The 19432-nt window shown below is 45.3% G+C and overlaps 1 protein-coding gene across 2 annotated transcripts in view; it reads left to right on the top strand.

Moving 5' to 3' along the window:
• Lef1 (lymphoid enhancer binding factor 1) overlaps positions 1-19432 on the top strand; it is a 105585-nt gene that overhangs the window by 66230 nt on the left and 19923 nt on the right. For both annotated transcript variants that reach the window (XM_028760359.1, XM_028760360.1), the window contains exons 4-9: positions 4424-4556; positions 9031-9121; positions 10642-10725; positions 12597-12719; positions 14042-14204; positions 19142-19249. In XM_028760359.1, the coding sequence (XP_028616192.1) occupies positions 4424-4556; positions 9031-9121; positions 10642-10725; positions 12597-12719; positions 14042-14204; positions 19142-19249 (702 nt within the window). The remainder of the gene's footprint in view (positions 1-4423; positions 4557-9030; positions 9122-10641; positions 10726-12596; positions 12720-14041; positions 14205-19141; positions 19250-19432) is intronic.

The raw sequence follows: 19432 nt of genomic DNA, 5'->3' as shown, positions 1-19432 counted from the left end.
GATCAAGAAGCAGCAAATGTCACTCTTGCGCCTCCCCGCCCCGCCCCGCCCCCTTGCAGCAGATTGGAGAAAGCTGAGTTACACAAAGTACTGGTGTGCTCAGTACTCAACACAGAGAGAGTATGAAAGCGTGATTTGATTTCCCGAAACCTGGAGCCCGTGTGTGGGACTGTCCTGGGCCCTGTTGCGGCTGTGTTTGCTGGAACTGAGTGGCGGGCCGGGCTGTACCCTCACAGTGTTGCCAGAGGTCCTGGCTTCACTACCCATCCCCTGGTGACCTGTTTCCGTTTCCAGCCTTTTAAGAGGTCGGGACTATAATTGTTCTTTAGGTTTCTTGCAACTTTACTGTGTTGTGAAGTCTCAGAGATCCATGCTACCTGCCCCCAGCCACCCGCTTCAGGTCACTGGATGCTTCCTTTTCAGACCTGGCTGGGTTTTGTTTTTTAAACAAGTTGTCTGTCTCCATCACACACTCCCCCCAAATGCTGGCCGTCCCCACCTCCAGGTCCCTGGGAGATAAGTTGTGTGATAACAGAGCCTGCATCTGTGTTATCATCGGTGCTAGGATGGTGCCTGGGAAATTCTCAGGCATTTAATAAATGGACATACCTGCACCCACGTACGCACGTCACTTGTGTGTGGTGTCGCTGTGGAAGTCTGTCTCACAGACATAGGCGGTGCGTTTATGATTCTTACCCTCAACTGTTACTCAGCAGAACACACACCACAATATTTGGTGAAGAGAAGAGTTCAGAACTGTAATAATTTGTTTTCTGTCTTGGAATTTAACCAAAGTGTCAGGACCCCGGTTCTGACTCTGCGTGAGTGCGTGCGTGTGTGCGTGCATGTGTTCGTGTGTGCGTGTGTGCGTGTGTGCGTGTGTGCGTGTGTGCGTGTGTGTGTGTGTGTGTGTGTACACATCACATCACACGTGGAGAACTGAGGACAGCAGCCACAGAAGCACTGTGGCAGACAACTTCAGTGTAGCTCGAATCCACGCTGCTTCGTTTATACACGTCATGGAGATGGTCTACAAGAAGCAAAACCCTTCGAGTTCTGCTCACACATATTACTACTGTGTGACTTTTATTTTCGGCCACAAAAATGGCCGTAATCCGCGCTGGCTTTGCCACACCTACCAGCGCCGCCAGCTTGCGCTATCCATCTTGCAAAATATAAGACAAGGCCAGAGCTTAAATTAAAAATCCTCAGCCTCTTATCTCCTTCCTACAGGAAAGCAAATCTGTGTTGAAAACCGTAAAATTAAGGGGAGAGCGAGGATAGCATAATTTAGCAAAAATTCATGGCACCAGAGTCTGAGCCGCATGGCTGGAGGGACAGGTCAGACATTAAGAATTGCTGCCTGCCAACTCGTTCCTTAGGGTGGTGCTCTGGAAACAAGAAAGGCATGCGAAATGCAGAGATCCTTCCGGAAGATCTCTGCAGCATCGACGATGACAACCCCCAAGAAAACACCTTTGTTGGTAACTTGGCAGTTACACCTCTTTTGAGACTTTGATTCTAAGGGCAGAGAAGATCATTCTAAGCTAGAGTTGAAATGTACTCGCTTTCAAATTTGGGAAGCAGTAGGTTTTTGTTATTCGACCTTAAAAAATAATTTGCGATCTTGCCCAACCCCCACCCCCACCCCGCCCACCTTCTCTGGCATTTTGGATTCCTTGCGTTTCGGAGGCCCTTCTTACATATCTAGTAAATGCCATCATTAACACTTGAGAATCATTAAAGTATTTTTAAGCCTTTTACACACGCATATGCATAGATGTTTGTGTTAATATCTGTAGAGAAAACTTGTGTGGCTTTGATAATGGTGCTCTATTTAATAAAGGCCAAGGGCTACGTGGGCCATGCAAGGGTTGCCATTAGAGAGGGCCTGGTAATTATTAAGCAGAAGCATAATTACCCAACGAGCTACAAAGATTTTTTTTTTTAGGGTTGTTATAGTAAGCGCTGTAGAAATCCTATCATTGTCCAAAAAAAGTGTGACCTACTGATACCATTTTGGGGGCCACCTGCGTTCTTTTGGGGGGGCAGGTGCATTGATGGCACAGAGACCCATTAAGGATCCCCAGGATAGTTGCTTTTTATTTTCCTGAGGGTAGCCCTCACATTGATCCTCATGCTTCTGGTGCTTAATTGGTAAAAAGCATCACGTTTAATGTGAGTGCACCATAGGTGTGACAGTGTATTGTGGAGTCCCTTCACCGTCCAGACATGGCCATACATTTGAACAGTTCACATCGGGACATACGTCAGGCCACTTCCCCGATTTCTCTTTAATATGATTATGTACTTCTTGAGAAACGCGTTTCCCATTAATCTTAGCCTGGCACAGTACAGTAAAATGTCACTAATTCAAGCTAATTACGGTGGAGGCATGCCTGAGCTAGTGAGTTCATTTCACTCTGTTCCTCTTAAATCCGAGTCGCTCGTTACTCTACAATTTCTACACGGGCATCTTCCCGCGGCTGCTGTAATTAGTGCATGGTTTAAAACCATAGCCACCTCTTTCGTGTGTGTAATCGTGTTACCTTTCCTTTCTTTGGGAGAAATGGGAAGAGGCTTTGGTTTTTCCTTCCTGTTTTCATTGCTGTTGTTTTTATTTGTGGATAGAATTGTATATGTTTACCATATGTAACATGGTTTGAGGTAGAATGGTTAAATCCAATTAATTAACATCTGAATTACTTCATGAAGGTTAACATCCACTCAGCAGGTTTTCAGGAAGAAAGATACTAGGGATGAGGCAGGGTGGTACACACCAAAGTTGGCCTGGTGCAAGAGGATGTAGGACATCCTGGTCCATCCCTCCTTCACTCTCATCTTCTGTTTGTCCCTTGTTCCTCTCCATGTGAACACAGACAGACAGACAGACAGACAGATAGACACACACACACACGCACACACACACACACTGTATTGTCACTAGCTAGATTTTCTTTAAAAACCGTCACCCTAACGTTGAGCCTGTCTCTTCATTACCCTACTGGTTTATTTTGTAAACCCCTGTTTCCTTGAACAAGGAGAACGTTGTGAATTTTTTGTTTTATTTTTGAGATGCCTTTCATATGTAACCCTGGCTGGCCCGGAAGTTGTTACATGGAGCAGATTGGCTTCTTTCTCTCAAAGGCTGGGACAAAAGACGGGTGCCACCACACCTGGCTGGGGTGGACAGAGGACTTGTAACTTTGCTGCAATCGAAATGATCACAGATTTTAAATAAGTGACATGCACATAGATAATATGAATTCCTTAAAACATGTACTGTTATATAGTTTTATATATGTATGCATATGTGTGTATGTGTATATGATACATATACATACATGATACATATATATAAAGTATGGGTTTGTTTGGTTTCATGTGTTCCTGTGAACACTTTGCAGTGAACACGGAGCTCAGCATTATAGCTGGACCGGCTAGCTGGCAAGCCCCAGGATCTGGCCATCTCTCTTCTTGCAGGGCTGGAATTGCAGGAATGTTCCATTACACCAGGGGGTTATGAGGAACCAAACTTAGGAGGGTGCCAAGCTTACCTTACAGCAAGTAAGGTCACCCACTGAGCCACCTTCCCAACCCTGTTGTTATTGTTTTAAATTTGTTTGTTTGTTTTTGAGATGAGGTCTTTTCTGTAGCATAGGCTGGCCTCCAGCACACCTTCCTTCCACTTCAGCCTCTTGAGTGCTGGGGTTCCAGGCATGAGCCGCAGTTCCCTGCCAAAGTATGTTACAATGCATAATGCTAGCAATTTAAAGTATTATTTCATTTCAAGCTGTTATATCTGCATTGTGAAGTTAGATGCAAGGTTGGGAATTCTTGCCAGAGGAGCAAGGGACAGCTGCGTAGCAAAAGCAAATGGTCACATCTGACACAACAACAAGAAGTGACAAATTGTCGGAGCGAGGATCTGAAAGATATGCTACAGCATTGTGAACTTGTAAATTATCGATCTGTGCCGACTGTAGTGTTCAGGTTGGCAATAATTAGTCAGCAGTCTGTTCGAAGGACAGATCTTTTATTGAATGTTGTCTTCTAGCTAGACGTGTAATGAGTGAAGAACTTACAGATCACAACGTTTGCACTAGCGGCCCATTATCAAAAAGAAAGTAAGAAAGGGGATGGGAAGGGCGTGTGACATGCCTGTCCAGAGGTCCAGGTCATGTGAAGCTCTGTGGCCAGATGACCTCTGCAGGCCACCATCGATGTCCCCAACATCTTCCTTGTGGGATACTCCTGAACTTGGGTATAGTTGTGGAAACACTGGGAGCTTTGCTCACTAGGCTCCTGTGTTCCCCTAACGCCTCCCTGCTGCTCCTGCATGACAGTTTTTCCTTGGGGAGAGGAGGGGATGAGGAAGAGTCAGGAGGCCATATTAACCATTGGCCTTGTGGTTACTTTACAGTCAAATAAAGTGCCGGTGGTGCAGCCCTCTCACGCCGTCCACCCTCTCACCCCCCTCATCACGTACAGCGACGAGCACTTTTCTCCGGGATCCCACCCGTCACACATCCCGTCAGATGTCAACTCCAAGCAAGGTAAGCGCCTCTGTTGCCAATCAGGCAGCCACGTCTCACAGGCCTGGTGTCATTCCAGGTATGCAGGTGTCTGCCCCCATGTGAGCCAGAATGCGGACAGTTGGTTGGTTGGCAGTTCTTCAGAAACACATAAAAATTTGTTGTTGTTTTTTTTAAACCAGTATAGCTGCTTAATTTTTTTCACAAATACAACCCTCCCTCAAAACCCAGCAACAACACTAAAGCAGAAGAAAAGTATAATGCTGTCATGTTCCAAGTGACAGATTTCAAAAAGCCTATATGAGCCACAATACAAGCCAGTAGGTTGTGCAAACAGTAAAAGCTCTGCCATTTGCTCGCTAAAGTATCGACGTGGGGATAGTCTTTTCAAGTCCCACATCCCCATGCCCTCTGACTAACTGTGAGCCCTGAAGTCAATCCCTTTTCTCTACCACCAAACATGGCCATTACTCTTGTGGTCTGAGGAGGAACAGCGAGGCTAACAAAGGTTCCTCTCTCCCACCTCACTGGTAGGAAATTGGTTCTTATCCTAGCTCTTAGAAATCGAAACACCATTTCCTTCTTCTCCACATTAAGTCCAGAACAAGTCCCTTTGCATTGAAAGGAAGAACTTTACAGATTCCCCTTGGCATATCTTTACCAGTATCGCTGCTTGTGCCCTTGGGGGTCATTGTAAAATAACATCAGGGTTGTTCAGACACAGACACTGTAATGCTAGGACAGTTAGATCAATGGACACGATTCTCCAGACAGGGACTGAGTGAGCCATGGGGACTGGTCTGCACAGCGTGGCCACAGGACCTAGGGATACCATGTGTATCCTACGCAGGAAACAAGAGGCCAGTAATTCCATTATGCACTCAGTTTAAAATGTATAAAATCATTCATTTCTGAATATTTCCTACTTACTGCATTAGACTTCAGCTGACCGTGGAGAACAGAAATTGTGGCTCCGAGTGGGGGTGGGGCAGTGACTACCATGTAAGATGTTGGTGACATTAAATTTTTTAATTAATCTTTTGCGGTGCTGGGGATCAAACGTGGGGCCTTGCACATACTAGGAACATACTACCTCTGTTGATAGTAACACACACACAAAGCAAAGCAGGAATTTTTCTTTCTTTCTTTCTTTTCTTTTTTTTTTTTTTGCTTCAAGAGTTTTTTTTTTTTTCCAGCCTCTTGGGGTCTCTTTATTCCATTATATTCCCACCACGCCATCTGTCCTCTTTTATGTCCCATCCTCAGCTTAGATATTATAAATAAAGTGCAAAACCATCTCTGTTTAGAGACAAAAACCAATTTCAGTTTGGTTTGTCTGCATTAGTAACAGGCTCCGCTTGTTCTTCCTGCAGAAGAGCACATTGTGTGAGGTCTGAACAAAACTGAAATGCTGGGGTTTTGCCTGTGGCAAGTGGGGGACCTGGACAGAGAGTTCTCTGGCTCTCTCAGCCTGGGGTCCATCCTCTCAGCATAGCTTGTCAGTCTAGCCTTGCACAGGCAAGACTGAGATTCAGCAGGGCTTTGGAAAACCAAAATGGAAGGCCCAATAAAACACAAGAAAGCCCAGAGTGCAGAGGCCAAAGCATGCCTTCTGCCCTCTGACCCTCTGTGGATGACCTCTGACCCCCCGTGGATGACCTCTATTGACGTTGTGAAAAGAGTGTCTGACTCCACTTGTTTTTCAATTCTTGGCACTCAGCAGTCAATCACCAGATCCTTAGGTTACATAGAACAGGTACTTGAACACTTGCTGTTGGACTGGGCTTGAGTAGAGGATCTCTCTGTAGACGAGGTAAGAATGCTGACCTGGGAATTGGGCGTGTTATCAATTGGGAATTGGTGACAGAACAGTTTGCAGAACTCATGAGATCCTGCAGTCTTGTTTTGGGTTGTTTTCTTGTTGTTAGTGCTGGGGGTGACACAAAACAAAGATCAAGGCTGCTATGGCATTCTCCATGGTGACCTGGAGTGTCTTTGGGCTATCTCCAGGGGGGCCATGATATAAGCTATCCAGTGTGGGTTGCAATCTCAGAGCAGGTCTGAGATGGAATACATATCTGCAGACTGTGGCATTGTGAGTGATAAAACTGGGGATTTAAAATTCTCAGCTATCAAAAAATAAACCCACCAAATGGGTGCTATTGCTTTTGTTTACTTTTTGTATAAAAGGGTTCCGTGTTCTGCTTGAGCACGTGGAAACAGTCACTGTTTCAGACAACAACACAGAGCTGTTGAGTGTTTTTTTTCTGAAGAATTCTAGGACAGTTTAGTTTTGAACAACTGTTTATAGCTTACTGAATGCATTTGGTTTCCCCTGTGTTCACCTGTCTGCCCCCCTCCTCCCTTGCTTTGTAAAACTAATTTATTTTATTCCTTCTCTGGGCATGTTTAGAGACCAGACTAGTAGTGTAAGCATTTAGTTCTCTGCTTCTTTCAGTCTTTCTTTTCCTTTTAAAAACTGTGACTATTATAGTCTATCCCACCCACTATTTCTAATTTAATCCATGTTTGTCCTGAGCTTCATGTACTTCACCATCATGTACCTCTGCTTTGAAAGTGCTCATTTACATAATGTTGAGTTTATATAATTTCATTTTTGTATACTTTATGTCGCCTTTCCACCCCTCCCCCCCACCCCCGAAACTTGCACAGACTCCTTCTAGCTCAGCTAGAGACCACAACCATTGATGTCAATGTTATAGGCTAGTTAGCTGGGTCTAGTTGGGGGAACACAGTAGCCCTAGGCAGAGATATCCAGAAAATAGAAACTGTCTTTGGAAACATTCTCATTTTAAATAGTAAGATTCACATTTCTAGTGCTCTAAGTTATTTTGTCTTTGGTGCGGGGCGAGGGTTGTTAGTTTGTTTTTAACTTGAACCTCCCAGAAGACCCTGAGATTTGAGGATTTGAACGTCTTCGGGTCAGGGAGCAAGCAACAAGACGAAAACTTCACCCAAGGTCCTGAAGCATCAACGTCAGCTCACCCCTGCCCTTTCCCCGAAACAAGAAAAACAACGCTAGGGAGCAAATTTGGGGGCCCACTTGGATGGGATCAAAGGAAATTAGTGTGTCTAAGCAAAATCGAAAAGAAATTACAGGAGATTTCAAGCAATTTTGAAAACAGCAAACTGTGCCCTGGCCTGAGGCGGGAGCCCTTCTGAGGGCGGCATGGAGACCATTCTCTGTGCCTCTTTGTGTAAGAATAGAGAGGAGGTTTGTCCTAAACACACAACATTAACAAGGTGGCATATAAGTCTTCTTATGTTCAGGTCCTTTGGTCATTGGTATGCTTCTCAACCTTCCTGATGCTGTGACCCTTTAATACAGTTCTTCATGCTGTGGTGACCCCCAACCATAAAATTATTATTAATTATTATTATTGTTATTATTATTGGTTTTTTGAGACGGGGTTTCTCTGTATAGCCCGGGCTGTCCTGGAGCTCACTCTGTAGACCAGGCTGGCCTGAAACTCAGAAATCCACCAGCCTCTGCCACTACTTCATAACTGTGATTTTGCTCCTGTTATGAATCATAATGTAAATATCAGATATACAGGATATCTAATATGTGACCCCCCCACCAAGGGGGTCGTGACCCACACATTGAGAACCATTGCCCTATGTGGAAATGGTCTTTTGAAGCCGTGGTCATCTTTACGGAGCGACTTACCTAGCACTTTTCAGAAACAGTGTGTGAACTTTCATTCACATTTTCATAGTGTGAATGTGTCTTGCCAGTGTTTGTTCTCGCCAGTGCCTAAGGTAAGGTCTAAAAAGGAGACATCATCTGGGACTAAGGATTAGGTAGGTTTCACAGTTGCAGGACACTGGGCTCCCAGGAGAGCTCAAGCACGAGAACCAATTTGGTGGCATTCTCCATTGCTGGAGAGTACAACTAATCCAGAACAGTGTGACCTTGGAGCCCAGAAGACCAGCACTGATTGAGGAGCTTAGAGTGGCGGGAGGGAACAAATGAATCATATCAAGTGTGACCACCATGGGCTGAGGAGGATTCCTAATTAATCCTTGATCCTCTGAGGTATCCCGTTTCCCCAATCTATGGGTCCATAAGGGGACCTATGAAAATGGCAATTTCCCTAATCTTTGAGCCTCATGGCAGGCCACCTTCTTAGGAAGGGCTGTCGCTTCCCATTCTACACAGAAACAGTTGTCTACCACTTTCTTCAAGTGAAATAATGAGAAGAGGATTAAATCATCCGGAGACTAGTCAGGTAGCTGTGTCCCGGTGGTGCGGACGTTCCTGCATGGCTTTCTTCAGCTGCTGCTGTCCATCTGAAGACCCTGTCCGCTTAGATGTTGAAATCCTAAGACTCACATCCACTCACCCGATCTGACAGATGGTTTCTATACCAAAATGATGAGTGACATGAAGCATCTTACTGTTTTTTCTCTTGCTCTTCTGCATGATGGTCCCAAGAATATAAACACCATGCCTTCCTTTTCCTTTTAACAGGCATGTCCAGACACCCTCCAGCTCCTGAAGTCCCCACCTTTTACCCCCTGTCTCCGGGCGGCGTTGGACAGATCACCCCACCCCTTGGCTGGTAAGGGCCTTCCTGTAACCTTCAACTGAGTGTTTGAACACGTGTCTTTCCACTTCCCATTCGTGGAAGTTAGCTCCGTGTGCGGTCACACTTGTGGAATGCGGAGATTTTCCACCAACAAGCAAGGTGCTAACTTTATTTCATTTCAATTTGAAAGATTGAAAAAAAAAGTACAGACTTTGAAATGGATTGGCTCCGTCCACTAATCTGTGTAGAAAATGACTGCATGGCGTTTGCTTTGAAGCTTATAGTTTTATGGATTCAATTTGTCGCTTTGGGCATTGGCTTTGCCATGTGAAGCCGAGCCTGGCTTTTCTCTCCCGGTTTTTTTTTTTTTCTTTTTAAACAACTCATATTTTTGAAACATGAACTTAGACTCACTGGTTAGCTACTTTTGCTTCTAAATGACCAACTGAGACAAATAACACAAGACTAAAAGAGAAATCAACAGAATACAAGCATGTTAATAAGCAAGCACCCAAACTCATTTCCGGGGAGCAAGAAGCGTATTTTGGGCTTGATTCCGAAGAATTCAAATGCCATCTTCTTTTCTCTGTACTGGTTATTTCCAGAAACAATCCTGCTACTGCCGCCTAGTCATTCAACTGTTGTTGTTTGTTTTTATGAAGGTAAAGGAAATCGGGAATCTGTACTGAGGAGAATCATTTTACGGTGTGGCTGTCCAAACACAGCTCTCTCCTCCGGCTCTGTGCCTCCTCCTCAATATCTCTCCTGGTTCTCTGTTGAGCCTGTTGTCCCCCCAGGCCCTCCCTGCCCCCCATATCATGGCTTCATTTCTACACCCAGACATCCTGACATTTTTCTCCAGCAAGGCTAGGGCTCCTACCCCCAGCCCCTCTAACATTAAGTCACTCAGTCTGAGAGGTTAATCAATTATGTGTATATTTGAGCCCTCGCTCAATTATTCTGTCTGAACTCGGCTTCTCGGGAGCAATGTGCCTATGCCGTCATTGGTAGCTGGGAGTAAAGATTGTAAAATAAAAAAGGGGACCCCGAGAGAGGGTACGAGGGACCTCTCCTCTCAGAGAGGAGAAAACTGACTGTGTAGAAATAAGGGGGAGGGGGCGCGGCAGTATCCCTGAAATGTTTATTTACTTTATGGAAATAGAACAGTTGGTGTCCTTTCTATTTCTAAATTATCAAAGGTTTGGATAAAGAGTTGGCTAAGCTGCTTCTCTGAAGGGATAGTTTACCATTCTATGGGCTGCATTATATCCAAGAAGCATTTTTAAGTCCTTCTTTGCATTAAAGGTGTTGGGTGAGGGAAAGGGATAAAAGCACCATTGATGAGCCAGCCTGTGTTCAGGGAACTAAGGGAGGGGGAGCGGTTCTTCATGGCCCCATTGGCGCTTTGATGGCTGAGATGTGGGAGGGTGTTGTAGAAATGCTGGGGGCGGGTGGCTGCCTTCCAACACCCCTTGGTCCTGTCACCAAACTCTTACTGCTAGCTGGTAACTCGTGTTTTGTCATTGATGGGTTCCTCTCTTCTGTGACCTCAGGCAAGGTCAGCCTGTTTATCCCATCACGGGTGGATTCAGGCAACCCTACCCATCCTCACTGTCAGGCGACACTTCCATGTCCAGGTAGGTGGAGGTGGACCGCCCAGGTTGCTCCTCTGCTCTCCTTGTGCGCTCCCTGCCCTGCTTGCCTGTGGGCTGGCTGGCTAGGAGCCCCAGAACCCAGCCCCGCGTGTGTCTGTGCAGTGTGCCTGGCTCCCACACTAGGTGTCACAGGGCACCAGCCACACCAGGAAACATTGTAACTCCAGAATTCACTACCACCTACCACGGGAGGACAAATACCCCCAAAGTGGACTTTAGAAGAGCTTGTTTGGATTTAGATCATGAGTGGGTGGGCTGAGCGGGAACCCCGAAAATGAGTTAGGTCTGAGTTCTACAACTGCTTCCTTTGTGGAAACTTAACTCAGTTCAGTGAGGCAGTACTTGAGCCCAGATCCGTCCTCAGCTGGCCCTTGGCTCTTGGGGGAAGAGAGGACAGTAGTCACAAGATGTCCAGCTGGGTGCACATCTTAGTGTGTGAATCAGGCCCTGTGTGGACATGTTTCTGCAAGGGAAGCTCTCCGGGGCTGCTCTGTGTGGCGCTTCTGCTTCTGTAAGGGATGCTGTGCCCTGTGCTTGGTGTACTTGAAGTACACACAGCTTTGTGCTGTGTCACCTGTGTGTCCCACATGGCTTTCTGGAGGAAGCTAGTGTGTTACTGTGCCGGAAGTCAAATAGTGAGCTATTAACTGGTTGTGAATCTGTCCTTTCTTTTTATTTTTGTTTTTAATGTGGATTTGATGTTTATAGTTTGTGTGGTAAGTTTCAGCATATATATATATATATATATATATATATATATATATATATATATGTTCAGTGACTATAAATCTAGATGGCTAGATTGGTTGATAATCTTCATTTTTATAGTTTTTAACACTGAGTACTGAAGACAAAGATTTCCTTACAGGCACATAACCAGCATCAAGTGTCTTTCCATTTAGCAAGGAGGGCACCATTTTTTGGTCAAATATTTGTATTTTTGTCTTCTTGATAATTAAGACATTTGTTTCCGAAACCCTAGGCACCCAGCAAAGGCCCCTGTCTCCTTTCATGATGAAGTAAAAACCAAAGAATGTTTTTCTTGTGAAATTAAGCATTTACTCTAAATAAAGCAGATTAGAAAGAAAAAAAATCTCTAAGGCATAGCCAAAGTGACTCAGTGTTTGCTGAGATACATCATTACTTTTTTGAGCAGGGCAGGTTTCTTCCTTTGCAATGGCTGGTGGTGGCTAGGCTAACTTTTTTTGAATGCCACATATCCATGCCCAGAAGAAAGGCATTAGCAGGTGGAGATGCTGCCCAGGTACAGAATCTCCCTGTCTTGAATTTAACCCCCACCCTTAAGTCCCGAGTCAGCTCTTCCTCAGGCCCCATCTTCCAAACGTTGCTGCTGTGTAGATGATCACTTCAGATAATGAGAACGAAAACCTTAGAAACGAGGGTCTGCGAGGAGGACTCTTCTTGCCCTTCCTTCCCGTCGCTCCCTTCTGACTTTGACGCCACCACCCGCAGTATGAGAACACTCTTGGTGTGCCATTTTGAAATGTGATGCCTTTGGTTGAATCTGAATAAAGTTTCGTGTTTTCCAGTAATTTCTCTCAAATGAATTGAAATTTTTTTGGAAAATTGCTTTGCAAGGATCCAAAGGATAAGGCTCCCCTTATCGTGTGCCTGCTGCCCTCCTGAGGAGGAAGGCCACTTTGAGAACCTACAGGGAGGAATTATATTTTCCAGCTGAATACAGAAAGAAAAGAAACATTTGTCATTCCAGACTGTAGTCAATACTCAGGTGTATACAGATAGGGCTTCCCTCAGAGCCAGTCCCTGGTAGGGAGCTGTCTTGGAGCTCTGCCTAGGTTTGGCCATAATGGCCTTCTCATCTCTCTATACAGGTTTTCCCATCATATGATTCCTGGTCCCCCTGGCCCCCACACAACTGGCATCCCTCACCCAGCTATTGTAACACCTCAGGTCAAACAGGAGCACCCCCACACGGACAGCGACCTAATGCACGTGTAAGTAGAACAACGGGTGCACGCACTTGCCCTCCCCCTCCCTTCCTTTTGTTGTGAAGTTCACAAGGCTCTGCCTGGAAGGCTCTGTCCTCTGTTCCTGAGAACAGGGACTTGATTCTGAGACTATAAACCAGGGGATTAACATTTCACGGGCACTCACCAGGAAGAAGCAGAGTTCTGCGCGCAGCTGAGAGGGATCTTGAAATGATTCAAATTTTCAGAGCCAGGCTTTATTATTAACTTGTTTTGGAACAATAATAAATGCTGCCTCAGGCCTGAGGAGATGGCTCAGAGGTCTCTCTTCCAGAGGTCCAGAGTTCAATTACCAGCAACCACATGGTGGCTCACAACCATCTGTAATGAGATCTGATGCCATCTTCTGGCATGCAGGTGTACATGCAGATAGAGCATTCATATACATAAATAAATCAGAGTGGGGAGAGGAGGGAGGGAGGGAGGGAGGGAAGAAGAAATAGAGAAAGAGCGCCCCTTATTTAGAATTTGTGCATGAGAAGGCTGGGCCAAGCAGTGTTGATAACCGTAAGGCTTCTGAAAATATATTCAAAGAAGATAAAATATTTCTTGGGTAAGAAGGGTCAAAATCTCCTTAGGTCTTGGGAGCATGGTCAGGGGTAAAGAGCTTTGTGTTGTACTAATGAGGACTTGAGTTTGGTCCCTGGTAGCCATGTTAAAAAAAAAAAGCCAGATATGGTGGCTCGTGCCTATATTCCCACCACTAGAGAGGCAGAGACAAGAGGAACCCTAGGGTCTGCTCACCAGACAGCCTGGCCTCAGGCCTTCTAAACTTTCTGAACACCCAAGACTGATGTCAACTGAGGTTCAACACCCAAGGTTGACCCCTCCCATCTCTTATCCCTGTCTCTCTCTCTCTCTCTCTCATACACATACAGAGAGAGAGAGAGAGAGATAGAGAGAGAGAGAGAGAGATCCTGCTTTGCAAAGTATACCTTAATCTCCACCCCAAAAGTAAGCATCTGTTGCACCAGAAGAGGAATGGCCACTCTTTGGAGGTGACCAAGGGCCTGGTCTTTGAGGCCCTAAATGGAGCTTTCTCAGAGTGAAGGAACCTGATTCCCAGTGTCACTGTGTAAATGAAGAAATTCTATGGTTCAGTCATTTGCACAACACTGGGTTATCATCAGGTGAGCCACAGGCTCTTCTTCCAGGTTGACACTGTCCCAGGGGCTTACAATGAGCCGGGCGGGTCATCCTCACACCAAATCTGGCAGCGCCTACAGATCTTGTCTCCCGTCTCTCCCCAACTCCTCCTGCCCCTTTCCCTAACCACCACCACCTTTTAGGAAGCCTCAGCATGACCAGAGAAAGGAGCAGGAGCCGAAAAGACCTCACATTAAAAAGCCTCTGAATGCTTTCATGTTATACATGAAAGAAATGAGGGCGAATGTTGTAGCTGAGTGTACACTAAAGGAGAGCGCAGCTATCAACCAGATCCTGGGCAGGAGGGTAAGTAAAGGCATGTGGATGGTGTCTATATGGCTGCTGCAGCGTGGTTTGTTAAAATATTCTGAGATGTAGTTACCCCTCAGGTGGTGTGTGTGTGTGTGTGTGTGTGTGTGTGTGTGTGTGTGTGCGCATGTGCATGCATGCGCGCGTGCGCACCCTCATACTCTTACCTGCCCGCATGCGCATTCATGACGGAAGTGGTACACATGATACAATGATACAGTGTGTTGTTAACAATGTTGCCGCTGCTTGGAACATAGAAAACTTCCCAGAAATGATCACTATTTACCACCATTCTTTAAACAATATTTATCAAGTGTCTTTATTTATCTGTCACCATGCTTGGTAACAAAACAGCCGAGGTTCTTAACCTTCCTGGAGTATGATGTTTTGTATAGATATAGACACTAATACCCCCCAACCCCCACCCAATAAGTTACCTAATAAAAATTAAATGTGTAATAAATACTGTGGATGTAATTAGCAAGGTTATGTAAGAAAGAACAGCAGAGGCCAGCAGGGGAACCTCTGAGGACATCGCACTTATTCGAAGACTGGTAGCAGTTATTTGGGTGGATTTCCACAGCCGGGGCAGTGATGGGAGGCGAGGATTGGGAGAGGGCTCTCTTAAACCAGAGCTACAGCAGGGCTTCCAGGAGACTAGCCCAGAGGAGAGAGGAAGCCACACCTTCCCAAGCAGAAGCAGAGCTGTCCTGCTCTGAGACTCGAAGAACATGTTAGGCTCCAGAGGAGTCACGTATCTGGAGACGCGCTCTACAGCTTGCATGTGGTATTTATGGGTTGTCCTCTTCTTCTGTATCCTTCCTTTAACCCGTATTTATGGAGTAGCTCTTGTCTGTCATATACGGGGGTCCTAGACTATAACCAGGCTATGGGAACTCTTAAAATTCCTTCTCCAACAGCTATCCAAAAGACGAGCCATTCCTTCCACCTGCTTCCCCACAGTATCGAAGTGGTCTTAGCTTGATATCTGTAAAGCTGTAGGGTGAGCTCAAAAGTTAGGTTTTTCCTGATGTTGTACTGCACTTGATTAGGAATGTGTCATTTGTATGTACCGCTGCTCACCGGTTGTGTGCAGCAGCTTCTTAGTTCATGACCTCGGTAGATGGATTTTGACTTTTGTTTTTATTTTTGTAAGTTGGGATGAGGTGAGGAGGCTCTACCCACCCTTGGGAAGCATAGAGAGGATTGTGTGTTTATCAATTAAAGTCCTTAGCAAGCTCCCAACTCAGTACCCTGGAACACTCAGAAGACATTCAGGAGGCCTACAAGCCAGCGCAGAACACAGAAGCGGGCCTTGAGTTACCAGTTCCCACTGGAGAGCCTCAACCCGTTGCCAGCTCCGATCTGTGAGACGCCAAGTTCTCAAGGGCAGGGCGCAGGGACAGATTATAGTCTTTGGTGTTCCGAGTGTGATGTCCCATCTCCCTATGGATTCTTAAACACTTAATAACGATAATTACAGCGATTCCCAAGCCAGGTCTCAGTAGAGGGATGAGTGTGTCAGCTTTGAAGGGCTCCACGTTAAAAAGCCCAATGGCTGGTGACCACTTTCTCTGACTCTGTAAACCAAGAGAGCAGAGGCGAAGAGGGGTCGATGCTTTAAAAAAAAATTTCAGTTCAAATACCTCTCTTAGCTCTTTTCCTTTTTTGGACGCTGAGTCAGATGCCCCCTGGCCCTGCAGCAGGAATGCTTTTCCTGCTCAAGAGGGTGAGGATGTGATCTTTGAGGTATGCTTCCTATTTTTAATGCACATTTCCAATAATTGCTACTTTCTCGGCTCCCTGAACGGTCCCCAGGTCCAAGCATGTGTGTCTGAAAGGATGGTTCTCATTTGGGGGTCTCTCTCTGTCTTTGATTTAGACACCTGTTTCTATTTATAGGCCTCTGGATCTTTGATTAAGATCAGGTTTTCTGTCCTTTGAGCACTCCCCTCTGGCGGAGCCCTGCTTACTGGCTCTTTAAAGTTCTGGCTTTAAAAATCATGAAGTTTTACACCAGCGTGATTAGGCTGCTTAAAAGTGCATCTTAAATCCATCCTGGAACATTTTATCTTTTGATTTTTTTTTAAATTCATCTTTACTGTCTCTAGAATTGAAATGCCCATTCATATGAATGAATCAAAATTTACTTAATATACCTCATAAATAGCAATGGCACAAATCTTATTTTAAAATATACTGACTTGCTGGGCTATTGCCAGAGGTCTGCTTCCTACAGCTTGATTATTAGAATGTCTTAGCAGTTTCTTAAAAGTAAGCAAATGTTTCCCTCACAACTTGACATTTTTTTAATAATAAAATGTGGGGTTGTTTTTTAAAGTATATTTTTCAGTAATCAGAGAGTTAGGAAAATGTTTTCTTAGTTTCTTTCTGAGTTTCAGGAACCCCTGAAACAAAGGCCATCTCCCTAGTTTTTAAAAAAATGTTCGTCTTCAATGTGAGCCTCCAATCCAGTTGGAGAGCCTCCCTGCTAGTGTGCTAACTAGTGTGCTAACTGGCCTTCGGCTGGAGAGTCAAGCTGGTGCTTGTGCGTTAGGAATTATCAGGGAACTCAAGTCACTTGTAAGCACCAGTGGCCCGTGCTCTTTCCTTATTGTCTGCCTGCCCAATAAATACTGGCGGTGGAGAGGAGGCACAACCTCAGTTTGCCTTTTCAGGAGTTAATTTTTATTTGCCATTCTAGATTTTCTTCTCAGCTCATGCATCCATAAGCTATATCCAGTCATGCCAACATCTTCCTGTTGTCCAAGGTGACACAGGCCGCAGGACTTGTCATTTGAGTAGAGGGACAGATTTAAAAGTGGCAGACTTCTTGTCTCAGTCTCTTGACTTTTTCCTCTCTTCACACAGCTTAGTGACATTTTGCAATTTGGTAGTCATATTTATTTATAACAAGAGTTAGTAAATATCAATGACCAGCGATTTGTTTAAATATATATTATACACATATATACATACATAACACACAAATATATGTATATATGTATGTATATAGACATGTGTATGCATATATGTGTAGACATATCTACCTATATGTGTGTGTATTATGTATTGTGTATATGTATAGTGTATGTGTGAGTGTGGTGTCCGTCCGGTGTGTTGAGTATTTCTTCAAGGGTATTTCTCAATAGGCTGCATCACTTGAGGAAAGCAGCCTTGCTTTCTGGCCAGAAGAGCCACCGGTACCCACACATGCCTCTCCTTCATTTCTGCTGGTGGTATTATTATTATTTTATGATCAAGGTGTATTACCATTGGCCAGATGGCTTAGCAGGTAAAGGTTTACCACCCCTCCTGATGATCTGAGTTTGATCCCGGGAACCACATGACAGAAGAAGAGAATCAATTAAACTGCTATATGTATGCTGTGGTGTATATGCCTACACACACACACACACACACACACACACACACAAATACAACAAAAACATTTTTAAAGTCTATCACCTGACTTGCCTTTCTGCTCACATCGAGTCACCTGTGTGCCCTGCTCTTTAATTTTACATAGTGCACTTCTAATACAATTAAAAACAAAGACAGTTCCTGATCCAGCACCAAGGCTGGCTTCAAGGGGATTTCAAAAGGTGTGGGCGTGGCTGCCTGGCCTGTGGGCGTGGCCGCCTGGCCTGTGGGCTCTGCTGGCTGGGCAGGAAGGTGCCAGGAGTCCTGTGAGATGACTCCCTGCCTCTCTTGTCAGATCAGATAGGACAACGTGCATTCCTGTTTCCTGCAGGAAAGATGCTGAGCCAGATCTTGAAGTCCAAGGCCACACTGCTGGGAGCTTGTTCTCTCTGCAGCTTTCTCCTTCCTCCCTCCCCTCAAACACCCACGCCTCCCCTTTTCTTTGATTTTTTTTTTTCTTTTTAAGTCATTGAGGGGAGAAAAAGGTATTGGAATTAGAATCAGGGAGCCAGACAGCCTGGTACAGAATGGGAGGAGGAGGAGGCGCCCAGCTACCCGAGAGACATTTTGGGGGAAGGACTCTTCTTACTCCTGCAGCTACAGCATCTTAGTGTGGTCGCCTCACCGTTAGGTGGTACCCACATCTTACAGACCCTGAAGCTTGAGATGTAGGGAAAATACTAGAAAATCATCTGCTGGAGACCCAGGCAAATGGTTTACAAATATTTGTAAAAAGTTCAGGATGTAAATGTCCTCCAAATCCCAAATAGACACCTTGCCTCCAGAATAACTTAGTGGCTACATTACAAAGGTGAGAGAAGGGAGCCTCAAAGGTTGTCAGCAGCTTTATGTGCTGTATCAGAAGCCCCAGTCTCATAACAAATAAATTTAGGTGTTGCTTCTTGTTTCCTACTGGCTGCAAGCTAACCACAGTCAGAGTGTGCTGTGCGGGCAGTGTTATCAATGTTCTGTAGGCGTGGACGTGTGTTTAAGTGTGAGGTGATAGGCTAGCTTCTGATGTCTTGCCTGATTGGTTGTATCACATGATTTGGGTTCCAGACTTTGCATGACAGAGTCCAGAGAGAGTCTGGGTGGGAAGGGGGCATGTTTGTCCTAAAGGGCACCTGGAAATTAACACATTTTGCATAAATAAGTGATGTTTGGGCTTAGTTATTGGTGTAAGCTCCAGACAATGAAAGGAGAAAGCTGGGTATTAGGATTCTCCTGATACCCTGAAGTTTGGGTATTCTCCCTATTTATATTGGCAAAAAGGAAAGGTGGGTGACCGATCTTGATACTCTGATGTGCTACACGTGATAGAGGACCACAGGGCAGAGAAACCAAAATGTAAGATTCCCTCCCGCCACCAGACTCCAGGTGGATGTCTGTGGCACCAGGGCCACTTCGCGTTAGACGTGAGCCACAGTTTAACTGCTTACATTAAACCCGTCAGAGTGTGAAGTGGGAGCTGGATTGTTGCTTACCCTTTCTCTCTTCCTTTTCCGTTTCAGTGGCACGCCCTCTCCCGGGAAGAGCAGGCCAAATATTATGAATTAGCTCGGAAAGAAAGACAGCTACATATGCAGCTTTACCCAGGCTGGTCGGCGAGAGACAATTACGTAAGTCCCTTCTCTGTCCCCTGGCTTTACCTCCCCACCTCCATCTCCTCACCCCTGCCCTGCCTCCATCTCAGAGGGGATGTTTGCAGGATGCATGTGTTGGTACTGGTTCTTGTTTGGGGGAATTAACGAACTGTGTAATAAAGATTTTGTGAGTATGTTGCATTCTGGAAACTTTAAGCT

This window comes from Grammomys surdaster, unplaced genomic scaffold (assembly GCF_004785775.1).
Source record: "Grammomys surdaster isolate TR1022 unplaced genomic scaffold, NIH_TR_1.0 126531, whole genome shotgun sequence".
Taxonomy (NCBI): domain Eukaryota; kingdom Metazoa; phylum Chordata; class Mammalia; order Rodentia; family Muridae; genus Grammomys; species Grammomys surdaster.
Note: the sequence above shows the minus strand (reverse complement) of the source record. Positions and strands in the feature narration are given on the sequence as shown.